At 40.2% G+C, this 24,031-nt stretch overlaps 1 protein-coding gene across 1 annotated transcript in view; it reads right to left on the reverse strand.

Annotated features, from left to right (window-relative positions):
* The window catches only part of kif20ba (kinesin family member 20Ba), a 183,908-nt gene extending 160,100 nt beyond the window's left edge, over positions 1 to 23,808 (reverse strand). The window contains exons 1-8 of the mRNA XM_030156429.1: positions 23,703 to 23,808; positions 23,022 to 23,133; positions 22,827 to 22,916; positions 21,150 to 21,272; positions 20,739 to 20,877; positions 19,549 to 19,733; positions 6,128 to 6,182; positions 5,812 to 6,018 (exon numbers count right to left, since the gene is read on the reverse strand). Of these exons, the coding sequence (XP_030012289.1) occupies positions 5,812 to 6,018; positions 6,128 to 6,182; positions 19,549 to 19,733; positions 20,739 to 20,877; positions 21,150 to 21,272; positions 22,827 to 22,916; positions 23,022 to 23,132 (910 nt within the window). The 5' untranslated portion in view covers position 23,133; positions 23,703 to 23,808. The remainder of the gene's footprint in view (positions 1 to 5,811; positions 6,019 to 6,127; positions 6,183 to 19,548; positions 19,734 to 20,738; positions 20,878 to 21,149; positions 21,273 to 22,826; positions 22,917 to 23,021; positions 23,134 to 23,702) is intronic.
* Between the last annotated feature and the right edge of the window lie 223 nt (positions 23,809 to 24,031).

Genomic DNA, 24,031 nt, shown 5'->3' on the forward strand with positions numbered 1-24,031 from the left:
GCTTTTTTTTTTTTTTTTTTTTTACATACAGCATCCACCTGAGACTCGAATGCTAGCCTGTGGTCCAGCACCATTCCAAGATACTAATACTGCTGAACCACCTCAACAGCCTGGCCATTAATGACGACACGAGAGAAGACTGTAGGATTCTTCCTAAATCTACATTCATCTCTTTGGTTTTGGACATATTCCCATTTAAAAAGGACACGCTACACCAGTTAATGAATTCAGACACTACAGGGCCATGATCAGGGTCATCATCCCTGAGAAGAGACACAATCACAGAATCATCTGCAAACTTGAGGACATGCCACCCTGGGTATTGCGTTTGGCACTCATTGGTGTACAACACAAATAAAAGAGGGGAGAGGACGCACCCCAGTGGCGACCCAGTGGAAAACAAACGAACATTAGATAAAACACTGTTTACTCTCACATTGCGACCTCTCAGATAAAAGTCCATCAACCAAGATATGAGGCCAGGCTCAATGCTGTGGATGCTCTTCAGTATTTCCGCTAAGATATGCGGTTGGATGCAATTAAAAGCTGAGAAGTCAATAAAAACTAGGCGCATAAACGTCTTTGCACCTTCCAGATGTGTCAGGATCAGATGAAGCAGGGTACCTGTGGCATCATCAACGCCCCTGCCAGACCTATAGGCAAACTGAAATGGATCCAGATTTGCCTGAACAGCAAATCTGGCTGTGTTCTTTTGCAGGTCTTTTCTTTTGATTTCACTTTAAGTTCACCATAGAGGGAACCCATGGCCTAGACGGCTAGGGAATAGGCCTGTGACCAAAGGGTCGCTGATTCAATTCCCAGGGCAGGCAGAGAAATTGTGGGCTTGATATTCCCCACAGGTGCTTGACATGGAAGCCCACTGCTCTTGGTCTGCAGTGTATGGTGTGTTCCTACATTTCAGCTAGTGATGGTTTAAATGCAGAGGGTCAGTTCAGTGTGTTGCATGATTGCATGCAAACACTGACAAATAAATATTCTTAAGAATATCAGTTCTTAATATTTTAGTTGTCATTGTGGTTTCAGCTGCTTCATCTACATTATATTTTAAGTACAATATTTTTAATCCGTGCATTGCTTTATAATACTATGGATTTGCCCTCTGTTGTCTTTGTCATCATTATTTATTGAGGTTAGTCAGTTTTTCCTCTCACTGTTCTTCAGGTTTTAGCATTCTTTGAAATCATTCACTTGAAGAAAAATTATAGTATTATGTTAAATACCATGCATCAATCACTAGTATTGTATTCTGGCTTTTGCCTCACAGTAACCTCATGTACTTCTCTACTGATAAACTCGCCTCACAGTAAACTCATGGACGTCACTACTGATAAATTCAGGGTCAGTTCTGCTCGCAGGAGGAGATGTTGTGGCTACAGGGAACTGAGATATTGCATTCCAATAGATACATGTCTAAGACAATGGTCATGACACTTTGTGTAGCACATCCCAGTAGCAAGGCATGGACTGACAGTTGGCAAGTCACATCAATAGGCGAGGTCCAATCAGAAGACAGAGTCGGATGACGTTGCGAAAAGTCCAACCTATTGTTTGCGTTGGAGAAACCGAGAAGATACTGTCAGCCAGACCTGGAACTCGGGGCATTTTGTGACTTGAGCTCCTGCATGAGTTCTTGTCGGGAGAGACCAGCACTGATATTTTTATTTTACGTGTGATCAGAATAAATTTTTAACTGAGACCAAGGCGCATCCTGAACTCATCTTTGGAGATTTCAATCAACGAACATAAAAGACGTTAACACACTCCTTTGTTGTCTTCTCAAGTTTAAAAAAGCAGTGATTCCCAACCTTTTTGAGCCACGGCACATATTTTAGATTAGAAAAATCCCAAGGCACACCACCAAACAAAATGTCACAAAAAGTATATTTATTGAAATATAACGCAAATATAGTCTCAATTTACTTCCTCCGTGTGAAACTTGGGTCTATGTAGTTGAACACAAAACTGATATTATTGCAGTAACTGAAGAAAGACACACACGAATCTTCCTCAACAGCTCTGAGTCTCTCTCTTTTTTTCAGGGATGGGGGGGTTGAGCACATCAGGGGGGGCTCGGGCACATTGTCACGGGGTGATTGGAATAAGAAAGCTGCGAGGGGTGTGTCAGCGACCCCTCGAACAGACCCCCAGATTGAGGTCCATTGTATAATAGTATGGGAGGCATATCTCCCCCACAACAACCTGATACCTGAGGTTCGCAGGTAACTCACTAATCTGCGCATCACTAGTGAGGGGGGCTTTATCAACAGAACACACAGCATCGGGGCTGGTTCACTTTCACTTTTATTTTGCAAAGGGAAACAGGAGACTGTTGTAGTGGAGTGGATCATTGGTGTGTACAGTCGTTTGTATCTGTATCACCCTGCTCGCTTACAGTACCAGTCAGGTGAAATTGGATAATTTTTCAGGGCACACCTGATGATTTCTCACAGCACACTAATGTGCCATGGCACACTGGTTGGGAAACACTGTATTAAAGCATGGTTAAAAAAAGCTTGAATGTATGATTATTTTGTGTGCCACTTACACTAATACAAAATACTATAATCTTTAATAGGACAGCTATAGCCACTGCAACCAGGGAAGCTTTATTAATTTACAGTCCCATCACTTAGATAAAACAACACATTCCTAACCCTTAAAGACCTAGAACTATTTTTTAGTGACTTCCAAATAATCTTTTTTCTACATCTAACATTTTTAACTCTTTCCCCACCATTGACGAGATATTCCATCAATTGCTTCCCAATGCTTTCCTGCCAATGACGAAATTTTCCGTCAATCTGTTGTCACTATTATACTGTAGTTGGAGCTGTTGCTGATTGTGTGAATTAATTTCCTTAGTCCAAAACAAACAATTAAGCTGCTTTCTTGGTAAAAAAAAAAAAAATGAAGGACCGGGTGTAAAGTTTTCACACTGGAATCACCAGTAACCCATGGCAATGCAATAAGTGCCAGTCACTCTGAATGAGGAAATGCTGACTCCACAGGAACCGCGTGCAGTTTCAAAAGCCTTAAAGATGATTATGGAGACAGACTCCGACAATTCAATATATGATGGACCTTCAGAAGAACCTTTTAGAGACAGCCATGGAGAAACAGAAAGTGAGGAAGACAGACACAGGAAACACGGAGCGGCGAGGGTCCGCCACGGACATGAGGAAGACGGGGCGGGGGGGGGGGGGGGGGGGGCTCGGAGCGATTCAGAGAAAATGACAGATGGGAAGAAGAGAAAAGAGACATTTATAGTGGACATTCAAGGAGACGACAGACAACCAGACATGGGACAAGACAAAGGACACCTAGTCTTCATCTGTTGGTGTGAGCTCAGATTCTGACTGTGGACACACAGCAGATTGAACACAGATGGGGTTCAGCTCTATAATGTCAGTGGGGACACAGGTAAGACACTGTTTTATTTGGCTTTTGTAAGAAATAAATAAATACATATATTCATATATAGATAAATAACTAGATGTCCATATAATTATTTATAGATCAAACACAGCAGGTGGTCCAACAGGAGGACGTGGTCCAACAGGAGGACGTGGTGCAGCCAAGCAAAGCCCAGAAATCTACAGTATTTAATGCATTTGTTTCTTGTTTTTGTTGAAAATGAGGAATATGGAAGTGTTTATATGTAAAAGGCTAAACTAATATGTGGAGGACTTATAACTGATGTATGCAAATGTGTAAAGTTTATAAGGAACCTGGTGCTTTAGAAGATGTTTTGTCTAAAGTTGGGTGTGGATTCCCCTAATATTTTGTGGAATGATGGGATGCCTTAGAGCTGTTTGTTATTATTATTCTTGTTATTATTATTTTATTTTGTGATTTTGAATACAGTGTAACTGTAAATAAGGCAGAGTCAAAATGTAAAAAGGAAATCAGTTATATATTGAAAATCAATATCTTTGAAAAAAAATGCAGTTTTCTCAGTTTTTTACTCAAAATTCAGTTTTTTCCTGAAAATGACCAATATTCAAATGTTTATATCTCACGAACAAATGAAGATAGAATAAAATTGTTTTTTGGTGTTTAAAAGTTGAAGTTCTGTTCTTTCTTTTTATGTATTCAGTGTTTGCATACTCCTAATACAGCATTTTCAGTGGGACTTCAAAATGCTCTGGCGGGGAAAGAGTTAAGTGACTTATCACTGTTCATCATAATATTATCCACTGCATATTTCAGTGTGAATCAAGTATTTTCCTGTATTTAATTTACTGATCATGTAGATGTTCATAAAAGTTCAATAAATTTGAAGGTCATTATATCAGAACACAAAACTGAAGAAAAAGTGACTTTTTCAGCACAGTACATCATTGAACACTGTATGTTGCTTTGTATGCCACTTCTGAATTACATGGCTTGGTTTTTGCAGTTATTTGAATTAAGGACATCGATAACAAATCACAAACACTGGGGTAAAATTGCATTGTTATTGTTGCATGTGTGAAATAAACAGTAAACAAACAAACGTAAAAACAAGCATCTACAGCCACTGTCATTTATCAAACTGCATGGTTTTACTGGTTACTGGTCAGAAGATGGTGGTGTTTCCATGTTCACTGGGAAGTCTCCTATCATCGACATGGTTCACATCTGATGACAACGAAAAGCTGTGAAACTGCATTGTAACTGAATTATTTACATGTATTGATAAGATTAGTGGCTCAACAGTTAATTAACATTTTAGATCGGTAAACGCTTTTGGTCTATGGTGGGTGTTAGGTCTTTGAGGGCCAAAGTTTCAGTGACATGTTTCGATATCTACTAATGATTACTAGGTCTAGGTAAAAAAAAAAAAAAAAATCCGATTTGATCGCTTTTCGATCAATTTCATTTCAATTTTTCGTAATGGATTATTAGCGGATGAGATCGATTTTTCAGAGCAGAAGGGCGAGTACCTGACCTGGATACCGCCAATGCAGAGGCGCAACGGGCTCTGTCTCGCAAGCCCCTGGGGGAGACAGGGCATCTCAATCTCGCTCACGATGGTTCTGGTGCAGGAGGGACATGGAGGAAGGCTGGTGAAAACCCCTCCGTGGGAGGTCCTCCTGGCTTCAAACTCAAACTCACAGTGCGGAGGAACTGGTCCCCCGGACTGTGTGGTCGGTGGAGGCACTCCAAGGCAGGTCGTGGAAGCCCAGTTGTTCTAGGAATATTGGACTTGGAGTGTGGAGTTAGAAGAATAGTAAAGCCCTCCCCCTCGACAATCACTGATCGCCAACCCCACCAGCACCCCCCAGTGGCTTTCTTGTACCAAGGGCCCAGCATGATTATGTTTCAGGGGGCCCAAAATTGGTAGCAGTGCCCCAGGGTGATAGGAATGCGCCTTAACGCTTGAGGCCACAGCCATAAAACGACAAGAAGTCCGTTCTGAGCCACTGTAGATATATGGCAATGTTTCTGTCCCATTCATTATTTACGAGCAGTTACAGTTATTTACTGCTGAAATGTCATATTAATTTCCTTTCTATTATCAATATTAATACCAGTATTGATGTGTCGCATGGCTGCAGTAGTCAAATAATCAGGTTACAGCTCAATATTGTACTTTGAGATCACTAAATGAATCTGAAATCAATCAAATAATATTGAATCAAATCGATATTGGATCGATATTGAATCGTGATTAATCAATTCAGAACCTTATGAATCAAAATCAAATTGATTAAGGAAATTGGCCATGATACCCAGCCCTAGTGATTATGTATTGGATTCTGTCTTCTTATACAATGATTTCTAACAGCCTCTACTGTTCCTCCATACCTTTGACAAACGTGTTGCCTTTGACATCTTGGGATAGACGCAGGGCTGTCCTCCTGAGGGCCCCACTGGGCATCATCTCCAAAAGGTCATGAATATTCTCATTGTAAATTTCACAGAAGGAAACCCAAATAGAGAACTTGATGAGTGTTTCCATCTCCAGGCTGATTCTGTCATCTGCTGCTACAGTTGTCTCCAGTGTGGGAGAGTCTGCAATGCAAATACAACACTTAAAGCTAAAAAGCAAACTAACTGCAGAAGCAGTAACAGCAATGAGTTATGAAAGCATACTCTGCTTTCATTTGCTTTGCTAAATTACCTTCATAGAGACTCTGACTGGTTGAGTTTAACAGACTGATGTTGGTCCTCTCACTCTGTAAGGCAAAGTTCACAGAAATATCAATCATGCATTTCCATTTGATTTACTCGCATATAACGTTGCCACTACCTATTCCACTGTTTATTTTCAGTATCAATAATCTGAAGGCCATGTGATGAATTGATTAAATGTGTGATTGATTTGGGTTTTCATCCAAAAATATCAGACAAACAGATGCATGATATTTAGAGAGTGGCTAACTGACCATCCCCCCTCTCCCTGCCTTATGTTGGTGGAGAGCAGCTCAGTTAGAGAAAATGGGACAGTCATTTTGAACGTCATCACAGTGGTGTCACATCACAGACTCTGTTCTATATAGACAGCTCTTCATCAGATCATGAGAATGTTCTTTGGAATCCTAAATGAAATTACGGATGCCTTTAGGATCTTGTGTCAAATTTATAAAAAGTTTTTTAATTTTTAAAAACTTGTGATTATTTGTTACCCACTATTAGGGGTGTAACGATATGAAAATTTCATATCAGGGTTATTGTGACCAAAATTATCACGGTTATCATTATTATCGCGGTATTGTTGCAACGTGCTCAAAATGTTCAAAAAGTACTTATACACACACTGAAATAATATAACCAAGTTGTATTTTGAAAAAGACTAATAAAGTAACATGCACAATGTACTTTCTGTTGCAGAAACATTCAAGTAATAACATGTAAACAACAAATATACAAATGTGATTAAAGATGGAACCTTATGGACACAAGAGATACCTGCACCAGGGGTGGAATTGATAGGATTTGATCAATATCAATCCCAGTATCAGTTCTGCTTATCAATCCAATTCCTTATCAATTCTCCTATTAATTCCTGAGTGGTAATTGAGCATGAAAAAAAGTAGTTGGACAGGTGATAGTGGGGCTTGTTTGACCATTTTCATATCTAATCATTCACAATGTTACACATATATACCATTGTACAGAAACAGAAAGTGAAACACAATCATATTTTCCTGAACTATTTAATGAACAAACGTAAATATTCTGAAAGAATGAGGATTTTAAAACATGTTGGGCTGATCTGATCCAGACTGGTCAGTGGTTCACTCCTGGTGAGAGATAGACCAGTCACACCAGTATCATATGGTCCAGTTCCTCTGGAAGTCAGTCAGTGGATTTACTGTTGAATGTCCTTCAGTTCATAAAGCCTCCTCTCCTTTGGTTTTTACACACATCATGTGTCTTTGTACAGTTGAAGCTCACTCATTTGGGCTCATTTGAACTGACATGAGTTTGTCCTGAGTATCTATATTCAGACGATTTCAGTGTTGGGGCCGGGAAGGGGTTAACACTAGCGAGGACCGGGTCTGTGCACTCGCTTGCTAGGATGGACCGAGTCCGTGCGTGTGCTTGTTTGGATCGACCCGCAGTCGGACGGACCGGGTCCGCGCGCGCTCCGACAGACCGGGCCTGTGCGCTGGTGTGCTCCGACAGACCCGCAGTCTGATGGACTGGGTCCGTGCATGCGCTCCGACGGACCAGGTCCGTGCAGGAGCCACTATCCCCGAATCTCTGGTGCTCTGTCCGTGCAGGTGCCTTCCACCATGTTTTCAGAGGCCAAACATTACAAACTGTGCACACACGCCTGGAGTGCCGCTGCTTCTTCAGGAAATGAACAGTACCGTGAGTTTTCTAGGTACGGTAATCGAACACGGTTATCATAATAATTTGCATCTAAACGGTAATACTAACCGTCAGAAATTTTACCGCAGTTTATCATTACACCGGTTATCGTTACATCCCTACCCACTATCCATGTTTGGATAGTGGGTAGTGGTTTACAGCAGATTTAAAACCTGGCTAGAAGGATTTTGTACATTCTACCAATGTCATCTGGACAAAGGATCTTGCCTTCATGGATGTGACTATGCAATACACAATTTATGACTTACTTACAATGTACTGATTAGTGATATCCCAATCTGGATTTTTTTGCTTCCGATCCAATCTGATTTTTGGGGGGGATTAGTTCTGCCAATACCAATCCAATACCGATCAGATATGGACTTTTTACAATGAAATTTTGATTTAAATTTGGAGTCATTATTTATTGGTTATTATGCTATTATTTTACTTGAGATCACAATTGGGCTGAATGTGGAACCTGAACTAAATCAAGTTTGACATTTTGATTCTTAATAACTTTAGTATAATTTTTGCACTTTCCAAATTCATACTGTGGGACAAATTACAGTCTACTCTCGTTAAACCACCCGCCGTTATACCGCCATTTCCGCCTATCGCCATCCGCCAGCCCAGTTCCATGCACAAACAACACTTATACCATTGATTTCCCGACCGTTATACCACCAGCGTGATTGCCATCGAGTACACATAAATTTTAACAATGCACTGAAACAAACGCGCCAGACGCTGATCGCGACAAGCTACGAGTAGGTCTACGGAACGGCCACCGTTCATTTATCGCAGAACACTCAGTAGGTTAGGATGTCGGGAAGAGGACGTGGGATTAAGCCAAAGCCTCAAGATGATGGGGTGTCATTTCCCGACACGGTATAATAATGCTTAAAATGTTTCCCCACTTTAAATGATCCCTTACAACATAACAGAATCAAGATTTATTTAGAAACGCAATTAGAACGGGTTAACGGAGGCAGCATAGACATCATATAGTACAGACATGCACATTATGGACGCAACCCGTTGTAACGTCATTTTCGCTATACCGCCAATTTGGCCGTGAACGGAAGTTGGCAGTATAACGAGAGTAGACTGTAGAACCTTATATTTTCCACTGCTGTAGTGGGTCTACGGACAGGTCTGTCCAGGCATTATATGGGGTGCGTTCGGTGTGATGCGTTAGTGATGTGAAGTGGGTTACTCACGGGTCAGGTTGGGGCGGGTCAAAAGAATGTCAGTTTATTTGTGGGTTGGGTTGAGTCAGGTAAAATAATTCCACAAAAGCCGCACGGGTTGAAAAAAAACCTGACTCGCGCATCACAACCGGATCTCATAATGAGTACAAATGCAGAGTGAAAGTGAAACTTACAGACGCTTTACTAGTTCCTCTAAGCCTCCTGCTGTTGTGCAGCATTTCCCTACCTCCAGAAACTTTAATTTGAGGGGGCTGGACATTTGTCCCCCTTCCCAAACCAACCCCGGATTGGCTCGATCTCGTGACTAAATCCAATCCGATCCAAACTTCTAAAAAATGCCAGATCACCAGCTGATACTGATTTGTAGATCAGATCCGGACATCTATAGTATTGATTAGCACAGAGTTCTCACTAGGATTTTTTTCACAGCGTAGGGGCACCATGCACATGGCGCAAGTTTTGTAGGGGGAGTCTGGGAGTATCCTCCCCCAGAAAATTTTGAAATTTATAACTCTCTGAAACACTATTTCCTGCATTTTGAGGGGCAAATTTTGAGGAATGAAGCAAAGATTTTGTCTTTGTTACAACAACGATTAAAAGCAAAAACTGTTTTTTTTTTTCAATTTGTGAATGGTAATTATTGATGGGAATTACTCCATATGGGAACTTGACACAAATTAGGGATAATCGGAGCGGCACTCACACTACACGCACACACAGGCTAAATTTTAGATATAATTTTCTATGGGTGACCCATCCGTTTAAATAAGATAAATTGACTGAAGCCTCATTGTCAGCCAATGATCGTAAGGCAAGTGATGTTGCCGGGCGGGCGTCAGACAATACCAAGGCACACAAAGGGTGTTGATTGTATTAAGGATTATATTTTTTCAAATTCAAATCTTGTTATCATTACGCTGGACGATCACAAACACACACACAAAAACACTGCTACGCTGGTTGAAAGACAGCGTCGCAGGTCAAATCTCAGCATCGGGGCCCCCCAGGGACAACGTCGGCGGCCCTTCAATGACGCTAGCGAGAACCCTGTAGCATCACTAATACTGGGGTGGGAATCTTTTACTATCTCATCATTCAATTTGATTCCAATTTTTGGGGCTACGATTCGATTCAAAAATCGATTTTCAATTCAAAATCAATTTTCGATTCAAAACGATTTTTGATTCAAAACAATTTTATTCATAATGATTTCTGCTTCAATCTATAGGTGTGCAAAGGATCCTCATCATCTACTCCAGTCTGCTTTGCAAGACAGAATGACAAATGCAGACATTAAAATGTCTTTTTCACATTTATTAATTTTTTAAATATTTATCCATGCTTGGCAGGGAATTCAGTGAGGCACAGCAGTGTGCCTTGGTTTGCAACTGGTGGCTGACTGTGTAACTGTGTCCTTCAACTCTGGGTGATACCTGCTGACAGACTGATCTCATGAAATCACATTGTGTGTGTGACGCCAGTTTATTGCATTTGGCATGCTATACGTACACATTTTCATCCTTTCGTGTGTTATTTAACGCCATTTGATGAAGTGTCAATGCACTAGCCACTAATCGATTTTGGGCCATTTTAAATCAATTCTGAGTCATAGAAAATGAGAATTGTGATTTTTATATAAATCGATTTTTTGGCATATCCATAATCACTATTCTTCTCGACTTTTTGCCACTACATCTGAAGACGCTTTGAGCCTCCTTCCGACTGCATCTCTGACACTCTGAAGAAGCTCTCATGGAGATGACATTGATGGTCTGATCCAATGCTTTACAGACTACATCAGCTTCTGTGTGGAGAGCACTGTGTCCACCCAGAGAGTATGGTGTTTCTCTAAGTTCAGGGGTCACCCAGGGCTTGTTATTAAAGCCCCGCTGAACAGGAAGAAGAGGGCTTTCAAGGAGCAGAAGTGGGTTCAGCACAAACTCAGATTTGAGATCAGGGGGGCCAAGGAAAGTTACAGGAGGAAGCTGGAGGAGCAGCTGGTGCAGAATAACAACATAACATGCCCGCACTTGAAAACCCTTCAGTACAGGCCAAAGTTTTTGCACATACGGACAGACAGGCGAATGACAAACTGCTGACAATACCCTGCGGTGAGGGCCAAGTGTAACAAGGGACATGTGGAGAGGCCTGAAGACCATCTCCGGACAGAGTGCAGCCAGAATGACCACTGAGGGAGACCAGCACTAGGCCAACAAACTTAATCTGTTTCTCAACAGATTTGATTCCAACTCCAGCCCCTCTGCCACCCTGCCTCCCCCTCTTCAAACATCTCCAGCCTAGCAGCCACTACCATCCCCCCACCCCCCAGTATTCACACCACCCATCTTCAGCCACCCACACATAAGTGTGCCATCAGAAATCCTCAGGTGTGCCGTGGAAGATTATCCAGTTTCACCTGATTGGTACTCTCAGCGAGTCACGTGACATAGATATGTACAACTGCACGTGCCAATGATCCACTCTACAACAACAGTCTCCTGTTTCCCTTTGCAAAGTGAAAGTGAACTGGCCCCGATGCAGTACATTCTGTTGATAAAGCCCCCCCTTACTAGTGATGCACAGATCAGGAGGTTACCCACAAATCGGGTTGGGGTGGGGGTGATATGCCTCTATTATATTATACGACGGACGTCAATCCATAAGCCGGGGGCATGTCTGAAGGGTCGCTGTCGCACCCCTCTCAGGTTTCTCGTTCCAAACATCCCTCTATCCCATACAGCTCTCTCTCTCTCCCCCTGGATTTGTTGATCTGCTGAGTGAAAAAATGCCTCAGAAAAAGAAACTAAAACTATCGTTCGATAAGGATCTTCTTCGCTCAGGCTGTACAACTGCCAGTGAACTGGTCAGTTTTGATGGTCACGGACCTCGTGCTCATGATAACCCCTCCCCGGGAGCAGGTTTTTTTTTTGGACTGCGGACATTTGGAGCATCAGACAGTTCTCACCCGGCCTGGACGTTTTGAACCCTGGGATAAAAACGTTTCGGACCAGACTTAGTGCACTGATATAAATGTAAGTACAAGAAATATGTAAATGTGTACAACAGAGATTGATGTAAACATCATCTTACTACGTATCCCAGCCAGCGTGGCTGATGTGGCTGCTGCATGCGTCAAGTGGTTGATATTAATTTTGCAATAAATAAAATGCAATAAATTAAATGTGTCGATGTTTGTGGATGAAAATTTGTAAAAGTATAGCTCACATCATGCTCTTTCCATTGGTATGTTTCTTTTGTCTGTGAAATGAAAATAAAGCATTGCTTGAGCGTGTTGTTTTTTACTGTTCCCCATTCTACAAAGTCACTGTGACAGCACTGCCATACCAGCTCTGACAGACATCCATTTTTGTTTCTCCCCGTGCTCCGGGACAAACGATCCAATTGAGAGACAGTAAAAAACACGAAAAAGCACAGAATATAAGCTTCAGTTTCGTATAAAAAAATCAAGGGGGTTCTGTTAATATTAGGCCCCTTTATAACAGTTTGAAACCGAAAATCCGTCATTAAACTAGGTGTAAACGCATCAGTTTTGGCAGAAAACATATTAAAATGATCGGAATATTGTTAACTTTCGAACTGTGATGTTCTAATGTAGATTTAAAGTACCACCCCCGAGCACCAGCGCACCAAACGAACAACGGCTAGCTCTGGAAGACTGCAACATGGGGACCGCCAAGGAGGTTGATTGTGATTCCGCTCTGCTCACAGAAAGCAACCATGTGCAACAAATACTCAGTGGATTTGGTATGTGTTGCACTCAGTTTGAAACCAAATGATTTGTTTTGTTGAATTATAGTAAAAATATAAAAAGGATCGTTCTAGATTTAACAGAATCCGTGATTAATATGAGGGTCTTTCACCTGTCACCTGTTGACACGCAAGTATTGCTGCCGGGCCAACCTGTAACACTCTGCCCCTCAGAGCCCCGGTTACCAATCTACGACAAGGGGCAATTATTCAGTACGACCTCATACCATTTACTGTTAAAGTTTTACAGTCAACACATATAAGGACAGATCACAGTCAATAAACCCCCGACGCTGACTACAGCACAAACCTCCCATTAGTCTCCGTTTCAAACCTGATTTTGATTACGGTTGTCACAGTTCTTTGTCCTCCTTGTCTGACTGAATAATCCAAAGGAAATTTAGTAAGCCATCGATAAATGGTTCACAATCCAGGAATCCCAAGGCAACGAAAGTAATCCAACGGGAAAGAGTCCATAATCCAAAACGAAAAGAGTTCCTAGACACGGGCTGCGCGTTCCCCCTGAACCAGCCCGCTCGTCCACCTCCGTCGCTGCTCCGTTCGCTATGACAGTTCATGTCCGTGGTTTATTAAAAGGTCTCACCACAGGTTTCTTCCCGGTGGTCCTTGAGTTTTCTTTTTAATTTTATCAGAAACTGGGAACCTACAACTCAAGTCTCACGGAGACACCTCGAATGTTTCCTGTCTTTATATTTTTTATTTCATTTTATTTTTTTTTTTAAACACACCTGCACCACCACCCCGTAATGAGAGTGTTATGAAATACCATTGTATAGCTGTTAGTCTCAGGAGTCCCACGATACCATTTTTATGGGAATAGGCCTATTATTATGTAAGATACAGACTCACATGTTGGACAAAGTTGCCTGTCACTTGATATTGCCAGGTTCTGCATGCTTAAATTCAAAAATTGGGAGCATTTAAACTTTTAATTATTCAGAAATAACCTAACATATTATTCTTTTCATGCTATAAACATGAAATACCATCTAGATGAACATGTTTTAGGAACCTTGGTACCATTATTTGTGGTTTTGTAAAAATATGAAAACACCTATTTGTTCATTTGGGTCAAAATGGTCGAAAAAGTACCTAATTTGCTTAACTTCAGTATGCAATAACTTTGTATTAATAAAGATATCTTTACAAACAAGGTATCCTTATTTTCCTTACAAAGAGAGCTTTCAGAAGACACTATTTTTAAGACTCCCAACTGTAAATGTAAAAAGACCTTAGGATACCTAATCTTACTAATAATTATAGAAGTGTATGTTAGGTTTCTAACCAATTCCTTATTCAACCTTAATAAAATGATCAACTTTTTTTTTTTTTTCACATGACAGATTTGACACTGCATCATATTTGAAATCCAACTTCAATTTGTTGATAGGATGAATAGTTTCATTAGTTTGTCCATCCTTGTCGGAACAGGGAGGGGGTAGCATTCCGTGATTGTGTGCGTGTGTGGCGGTAGTAGCTGATTGTCTGAGCAGAAGTGAAAGTGAAACCGACTGGCTTTACTGTTTTTCTAACTCTCCGGGCAGCACACACAAACACAGGAGCAGCAAGCGACAGAATCTCCACTGTAAAAAAGTTAATAAATTGGTTACATATTGACCGATGCTGATCAATCGTTGACAAGCTATAATCGGCCCGATTAATTGGTTGGGGTCTAATATACATATATACAGTACAGGCCAAAAGTTTGGACACACCTTCTCATTCTTTGCATTTTCTTTATTTTCATGACTATTTACATTGTAGATTCTCACTGAAGGCATCAAAACTATGAATGAACACATGTGGAATTATGTACTTAACAAAAAAGTGTGAAATCACTGAAAACATATCTTATATTCTAGTGTCTTCAAAGTAGCCACCCTTAGCTCTGATGACTGCTTTGCACACTCCTGCCATTCTCTTGATGAGCATCAAGAGGTAGTCACCTGAAATGGTTTCCTAACAGTCTTGAAGAAGTTCCCAGAGATGCTTAGCACTTGTTGGCCCTTTTGCCTTCACTCTGCGGTCCAGCTCACCCCAAACCATCTCGATTGGGTTCAGGTCCAGTGACTGTGGAGGCCAGGTCATCTGGCGCAGCACTCCATCACTCTCCTTCTTGGTCAAATATCCCTCACACAGCCTGGAGGTGTGTTTGGGGTCATTGTCCTGTTGAAACATAAATGATGGTCCAACTAAACGCAAACCGGATGGAATGGCATGTCACTTCAGGATGCTGTGGTAGCCATGCTGATTCAGGTTGCCTTCAATCTTGAATAAATCCCCAACAGCGTCACCAGCAAAGCACCCCCACACCATCACACCTCCCCCTCCATGCTTCACGGTGGGAACCAGGCATGTAGCATCCATCCGTTCACCTTTTCTGCGTCGCACAAAGATACAGCGGTTGGATCCAAAGATCTCAAATTTGGACTCATCAGACCAAAGCACAGATTTCCACTGGTCTAACGTCCATTCCTTTGGTTTCTTGGCCCAAATAAATCTCTTCTGTTTGTTGCCTCTCCTGAGCAGTGGTTTCCTAGCAGCTATTTGACCATGAAGGCCTGATTCACGCAGTCTCCTCTTAACAGTTGTTGTAGAGATGTGTCTGCTGCTAGAGCTCTGTGTGGTATTCATCTGGTCTCTAATCTGAGCTGCTGTTAATTTGCGATTTCTGAGGCTGGTGACTCAGATGAACTTATCTTCAGCATCAGAGGTGACTCTTGGTCTTCCTTTCCTGGGGCGGTCCTCATGTGAGCCAGTTTCGTTGGAGCGCTTGATGGTTTTTGCGACTGCACTTGGGGACACATTCAAAGTTTTTGAAATTTTCTAGACTGACTGACCTTCATTTCTTACAGTAATGATGGCCACTCGTTTGTCTTTACTTAGCTGATTGGTTCTTGCCATAATATGTATTCTAACAGTTGTCCAATAGGGCTGTCAGCTGTGCATCAACCTGACTTCTGCACAACACAACTGATGGTCCCAACCCCAACAATAAGGCAAGAAATTCCACTAAGTAACCCTGACAAGGCACACCTATGAAGTGAAAACCATTTCAGGTGACTACCTCTTGATGCTCATCAGCAAGAGTGCGCAAAGCAGTCATCAGAGCTAAGGGTGGCTACTTTGAAGAAACTAGAATATAAGAGATGTTTTCAGTTATTTCACACTTTTTTGTTAAGTACATAATTCCACATGTGTTCATTCATAGTTTTGATGCCTTCAGTGAGAATCTACAATGTAAATAGTCATGAAAATAAAGAAAATGCGAAGAATGAGAAGGTGTGTCCAAACTTTTGGCCTGTACTGTGTATATATATATATATATATATATATATATATATATATATATATATATATATATATATATATATATATAGATATAGAGAGAGAGAGAGAGAGATAGATATATATAGATATATATATACAGTCTATTCTCGTTATACCGCCAACTTCCGTTCACGGCCAAATTGGCGGTATAGCGAAAATGACGTTACAACGGGTTGCGTCCATAATGTGCATGTCTTTACTATATGATGTCTATGCTGCCTCCGATAACCCGTTCTAATTGCGTTTCTAAATAAATCTTGATTCTGTTATGTTGTAAGGGATCATTTAAAGTGGGGAAACATTTTAAGCATTATTATACCGTGTCGGGAAATGACACCCCATCATCTTGAGGCTTTGGCTTAATCCCACGTCCTCTTCCCGACATCCTGACCTACTGAGTGTTCTGCGATAAATGAACGGTGGCCGTTCCGTAGACCTACTCGTAGCTTGTCGCGATTAGCGTCTGGCGCGTTTGTTTCAGTGCATTGTTAAAATTTATGTGTACTCGATGGCAATCACGCTGGCGGTATAACGGTCGGGAAATCAATGGTATAAGTGTTGTTTGTGCATGGAACTGGGCTGGCGGATGGCGATAGGCGGAAATGGCGGTATAACGGCGGGCGGTTTAACGAGAGTAGACTGTAGATTTATATACATACACACACACACACACACACACAGGGAGAGAGAGAAGACTTTGAGTTGCAGGTTTGATCAGTCCATAGCACGAGTCTTCAATAGTCCACTGACAGTGTTTCATGGCCCAGGCGAGCCTCCTTTTCTTATTCTCAAGTCTCAGCAATGTCTTTCTTGCTGCAACTCAACCCATCAAACCTGCAACTCGAAGTCTTCTCTTCATAGTTGAAACTGAGACTTGCTTATTACAACCACTATTGAGCTATGCTTAAAGCTGTTGTCCTGTGAGTCGCCTATCACGCAAGCTGTTGACTATCAGAAACTTGTCTTCTGATTCTGTTGTGGCTTTGGGCCTCTTCCTGTCAGCATTTCCCCCAGTTTCTGAGTGCCTTTTGATGGTGAAGGAAACTGGACTTACTGACACCTTGACTTTCTTGGCAATTTCTCTGTAGGAAAGACCTACATTTTTAAGTGTTATGATGGTCTGTCTCTCTTCTATCGTTAATTGCCTTTTCCTCACCATTTTTATAGTAACACACTACTTTCTGCAGTACAATACTGTTCAAATAATGCTCACAATGGTATGGTACCAAAATGTGTTCCAACACTACTTTTATGCAGACAGAGGGGGTTGGAAGTAATTAAGAAACTTTAGGACACCTGTAGGAATTGGTTGCACCAACTTTTGAGGCTTCGAGGCCTCCATTGCTGCAGAACTGCTTTAAGTTGTTAACCCATTTCTTGATCGCCTTTTTGTATAATTTGTGTGTACATTATTTTTCAGTTTTGTTTAACCTTACCTTTTTTTTTTCTTTTTTACCTCTGGCAGTTCACCGCTTACCTTTGTACCATTTCAAGCTGTTCATTGGACTTGAACTGCTTGAATTTCAATACGAAACTGGAAAAATTGGGGTTTTCTAAAACTTTTGACCGGTAGAGAGAGAGAGTGAGTGTGTGAGTATATATATATATATATATATATATATATATATATATATATATATATACATACATATACACACACATATACAAGTGTGTGATTTTGAAATATGCATTCATTGCATCATTTGTGTTTTGCACCATTACATCCTACCTCAGAAATGTGTTTTTTGTCTGAGAAATAATTAAAGGAATCTTTTTCAGTCATAACTTGACTGTCGAATTGCGAATTGTGAGTTGAGTGTATCGTTACATTCTTAATCGAACCCTTAACAAAATTTTACAAAGTTACAGAAAAAAAAAAAAAAAAAAAATTGTGTTGGCTCTATAAACAGTGAGAGAAATCTTTTATTTTCCATCTCATAATTACAGTGAGATTATGAGGCGCATCTTACTTTAAATGGAAAATGAATGTGTCATTTTTTTAACTTTGCTCTGGGCCATGCAACTACTCTGAATTTCGGTACAACTCTTCGAATGCTATTCAAACGCTGCTGACCTCAATAAAAAACAAAGTGAAAAGATATGAAAAAAAAGAAGAAATGTAATGTTATAAGTTGTTTACTTAATCTTTGCATTACAAGTTGTTTTGTGTGAAGTCTTATTTTTTGCAAGTCTAAGTTGTTATATTCTGATTTATATTTTGCAACTGTATTTTGTGTTTTTATTTTATGTGTACTGAACAGTCAGGTTTGGTTTGTGTGTCGAGTGTGGTTACACCTGTATGTACTGAACTTAGAAAAAAGGTCAGGTGCAATGAAGAAGATCTTATTTTAGCTGAGTGTGGTTAAACTGAAACTAACACCTGTATGTGTTGAACTTAGAAAAGAGGTCAGGTGCAATGAAAAAGATCTTATTTTACAGCTTTGGAAAGTAATTGTGGTAAAGAGCGAAGAGCAGAAAAACCAGATTATGAATTTGGGGACATTTTGTGGTCAAGAGATGGCGCAGGTGTTAGAACCAGACGCGCTTACTGAAACTCTTTGTGGTTAAGCTATGCAGTCGAACAGTTAAAGTCTGGGCCTAGATGTCAGACCAAGATTTGATTGACAGGCATACAACGCGCTTGTTAAACTCAGGTGAACTTTCAAACGTGCTTTTCTTAGAATCAGCTTATGGAGTGACTGACATGTTCTGCCCCGTAACTATCATTAACCAATAATCTGTGTGTTGAATTATGTCACTGAGAAATGGGAGTCTCCAAGAGTCACTAAAGACTATAAAAAGTAATAAAGGAAACTCTTTTTTCTCTTCTTTTTCTTCAGAGACAAAGGTGTAATTGTAGAGAAACTAATGGCAAACTGCCTTCTCTGACAACTCACAATTTTTGATTTTTGTGAATTATTGCTGTCTTCAATGAACCAGATTCTGGGCTAACCTTTTTTAAACTTCAACCTTGCCTATTGGTGAATTTTTTCTTCATTCTCCAATTGTGTTTCTCCATCAACGACTTCAAGTGGTAAGTCTTTTACCTTCTAAGATAACCCCCATCGCTTTGGCAGTACGGGTTTTGTCCAGGCCCTCAAATTTCTGAGTAGATAATGAAACACCGGCAGTCATGTATTTCGCATGGGTATGCAGTTTAAGTCAGAGCAAAGCTAAAATAGTTACCTGGTGTATAAATTATACAGATTTCTGACAGTAATCCATTAACCGAAATTAATTGTGGTTTTTGTGATTTACTGTTACTGTCATGTTCAACAAGATGACGGTCCTAATCAGCATTTTTTTGTAAAAGCTGAGGTCTGATGATAGCTTTTGACCCGTGAACTAAAGTGACATCAAATGACAAGTGGACTTCAGCTGGAGATCTTACCTCTTTTAGTTGTCTGAACAGGTTTTTCTTGAAAGCAGCCTCCTCAACCTGTTGCTCTCTGTTCAGTCTGGTGAACTCTCGACACCGGTGAGGTTTGATGCTCGTACCAGTGAAAACTCGACTCTCTACGCTGCTGAAAATAACGTCAAGAGACCTGGGTAGGAGGCCTGCATCTGTATCTGGTCCTGGAGCGACAGCAGAACAGACAAGAGCAATGTCAGTCAATGATACAATGCAGCAATTTTCTGAAGCTAGTAAAATTCACTACAAATATGCAAATCATATAATATGTGTCCTCAACCAATTAATGACCTGAACTGGAAGTTCATCGCAGTTAAGACATGCTTGTTGCTGTATTTTGTTTATCTTAAAACACTGCATTTACACGAAATGCATTGAGGATTTTAGAGATATTTCATTAATCTAGATCCTTAATGGTTAAATGTTTCCTTGTTACTAGGTTTCTGAAGGTTACAGGCTCATTTTGCATCTTGAAACTTACGTGATCACTTCTATTTAGGACCAAATGAAATTCATAGTGGCAAAAAAGGGAAGGTAAAGGACAGGAAAATAGGAGTTGGAATGGGAGTGTTGTGAATTCACCAGAATACAAAACACTCACCTATTTTAGATGAAAATAACATCAGCGGAAACAACATTAATGCGATACTTTTGAAGAGACTGACCCAACGCAGACCAAGCTCTGGCTCCAGTCATACAAGGACCTAATAGCCAGAAACAGCGGGCCATGGACAAATACTCCCACAGTACCTCCCACAAGATAAACCAAGGGACACAGTCGAATAAGGGGACATGGAATTCCTTCAATATGTATCAGAATTATGCCAATTTATAATAGTCTCTATTGTAGATTCCTAAACTGTAGCAAGTATTTTGAAATTAATAGTCATTCATTTTTTTATTTTCCAAACCACTCAATCCTCTGCATGGTCACAGCCGTGCTGGAGCCAATACCAACTACCATCTGGCGCCAGTTCATCACAGGGCAAACATATACAGACAAACACAGATTGAGTCAAACAACCATTCACCCTAAATAGGAGTGGCCAATTAACCTGTTAGGGTGGTTACCTTTGGATGATGGGAGGAAGTCAGAGTACCTAGAGAGAATACACAGACACTGGGAGAACATTCAAACTCCACACAGAAAGGCACAGATAGGGACAAACCTAAGAATGTGAAGGTTTTTCCAGCATTGCTGACTCCGTAAGTAAAAGCTAGAGAGTTTCCACCTTCAAGAACATCTTTCACCAAATCCCTCACTGTGCCCTCAAACAACTGTCTCTGTGTTGTCTCTGCACCATACACCTGTCAGAGAGAAGGGAAAAAAGAAAGATAATGATCATCTTTTTTTATTTGTGCATTTCAGCCCCTTGTAGCCTGCTTTAGCATCAAAAGAACTACAAATGTACTATCTGTCCTGTATTATGACAGGAAGCTTTGTACATAATTACTAATAATAAACTCATCCTCTGCCTAGCTCACTTTTAAGCGCACCTCAGTAATAAAGTAATGCAAATTCTTCCAACTTTGATCTTCAGGTTCATTTATTTATTTTCTTTTGTGCAGGAAACACTCACCTGGGAGAACTGGAAGCGCTGCCCAGTCTGTGCAAGTGTTTTGTCTGTGCTGAGTCTGGATGACAGTGAGGATTTTGGAGGCTTTAAAATAACAGTGTCAGGCGGTTCGATGGTAATACAGTCCTAGTGTGAAAAAAATCATTTATTAAAATAATTGTTTTTGTTTAGATCTATTTAAACACTTTAAAGGAGCCCGTTTCAAAAATCCGTTTTCACAAACTTTGGCTTTAAACCTAAGAACTCTTGGAGAGTTTTTACTTACAGAAGAGCTGATTAGTTTCATTTCAGTCACCTCTGTTAATATTCACTTTGAGCTAAGTGTGTGCTTTGTGAAAAAAGATAAAAGCCAATATCCATGGACATAAGTGACAAGGATATACCATGGACATGCATAACCAAGGACAGATTTTCTCAAAATGCCAAATAACCAGTGCAATTAATTGAGAACATCTATGAAATGCATTCATTTAAGATGCAACACTTACCAATTTTTTCACATTGCCATTATCAAGTGTAACATGACAAGTGTCTTTTCCATCAGCGTACATGGTGGCAGAGATGTCACACACATATCAGTAGTATTCTATGCAGTATTCTTTTATCATCTCAAACAGAAATCTGCAGTGTTGTTCAGTAATAGTTTCAGTTCAGATCAACTTTCCCGACAACAGTCCTAGTGCACTTTGACACCTGAAAATTCAAGACAGGGTCCAAACCAACATCTATGTTATTTCTATATAGCTGGCCCTTAAGTTTGTTTTCACACTGCAATTAGCGGAATAATATCATCATCCTGCTGTCATCCTCTACATATGCTGCATCTCCTTTTATAGACAACTTCGTGTCTTACCTTTGTTTATGCAATGACAGCCATGCAGAACTTCCTATGACTGACCCAGAAGTATGAACTATCCATATTTATGTGTTAATCTATGTGTTTCCACACCACACATCAACCAACCCATGCTTTAGTTTGATGCAAAGTTAGACTAGCTCTTTTGGTCAGACCAAAATAGTCTACAATGTGGTATGGGGAGGTTTCACACCTGACAAAGTTTGAACTAGGGCTGCATTTATGAATCTAATCACAGTATGAGCAACTGTAATTATAAAACTGCAAAAGGCTACAATCTAAAGGTTCATAATTAAGGCAGTTGGGATGAACCAACTGCTGAAAGAGGAAAAAATAATCACATATGTGGGAAATTTAGTGACCGTGAGCAGAGAAATTTACTGTGAAAAAGATTAAAGGTTGCTACTTTATTGTACTTTTTTAGACTTTTGTATTTTCATTCAAGTTCAATTTTGTGTGTTTGAGTTGAAAAAAGTACACATTTCAAAACTATTTATCGAAGCATTTGTCTTGATGAAGTAGGTAATCTCAACTCATATTGCAATATTGTGAAGGCATATCAAATTAATTACTTCAGGACACTAAAATGGCACTAACTGTAGTAAGTTGGGTAGCAAGCTATTTAAAAACAAAAATCACTCTCTCTAATGAATGCCTTGATATGCACTGTATTATCATCTGTATGGATGAAGAAATGAAGCAGACTATCACAGGGCTTCCTCTCTTCAGTAAAACTGCTTTCTGAAACAATTTTAAAACAGTAAAAACAGGAACGTGAGTAGTGACTGATAAACTCCATTCGAGGAAGCGAGAGTCTTCTGTACCTGTGACTCTCCATTATTATTCTCTGTGGAGGTAAAAGGTCGAATGCGGAGATAGACCTTGAGATGTTCCCTCTCTTCAAGGCTAGAATTCTGAAAAACACAAAACACATGAAAAATAGAATACTTAAGCAATAACTTAAAAACACCATCACTAAACATGGAGTAATGTTGCTATTTATATAGTCGTTAGCAAACCTCCTTTGAGTCCGATTGGGTGCTGAATTCTGAGGAGATCTCTCTCTTGGAAACGTCAGTGTCTACCTTTTCTCGTTTGTCATCCTTATCTCGTATGCATGAGTCCATCATCCTGTAAACAACAACAAACAAACAATTAAAACAATTTGTGACAAAGGGTTTAATGGTCGAGAAACAGTCAAGGATAAAAGGTGAGTGAAACCCACCGTGAGAAAGTTCAAATATGTGTTGACGTTTTTGTGGCGACTGTAACAAAAGTCTAAGCTGGCCTCTCGGATATTATGTTCTATCAATCAAATGGCTACACCCATACCACCAATGTCAAACACAACAGTTAAGCCAAAGCAGCTAACCTACACGTTAACAATATGCAACAGCAGAGAATGAACCGGACAAACTACCTTATAGCTGTGCTCTCAAAGTAAGTTACTTGAGTTGTTCAGATAAATGTTATCTACCAAAAGACGTATTATCTTTTCTGGAGATTGGTTTCAAATAAATATCACTGAGGAGTAAATTGCCACAGTTACTTAGCTTAGTTTGTTACCCACCAAAACCAACGAGGCGTTTCTCGGTGAGGATAAGTTCGTCTAAGCTAACTACCCTATCTGTCAAACAATGTCCGCTTGACCATAAACAAAAGACACTGATTACATGACATTAAAACGCGTAAATACTTACTTCGTACTTGTGGTATTTTAGGCATTAGTTGCTGAAATAGAAAAATAATCTCTTGAGTGTTATGTTAAACAACGACTAGCTACACACAACACATCCGCGGTCTCGGTTTGAAATGGACCAATCAGATTCCTACAGTGACTGCTCATGCGTCTTCGTCTTCTTCTTGTTCTTTGGTTTTGATTGGCGGCCAGCACTCGACTTAACATGTGCATTACCGCCACATACCGGACTGGAGTGTGGTACAGTACATTAGCAGGAAAAAATAAATAAATATTAATAATAATAATAATAATAATAATAATAATAATAATAATAATAATAATAATAAT

Source organism: Sphaeramia orbicularis, chromosome 15 (assembly GCF_902148855.1).
Source record: "Sphaeramia orbicularis chromosome 15, fSphaOr1.1, whole genome shotgun sequence".
Taxonomy (NCBI): domain Eukaryota; kingdom Metazoa; phylum Chordata; class Actinopteri; order Kurtiformes; family Apogonidae; genus Sphaeramia; species Sphaeramia orbicularis.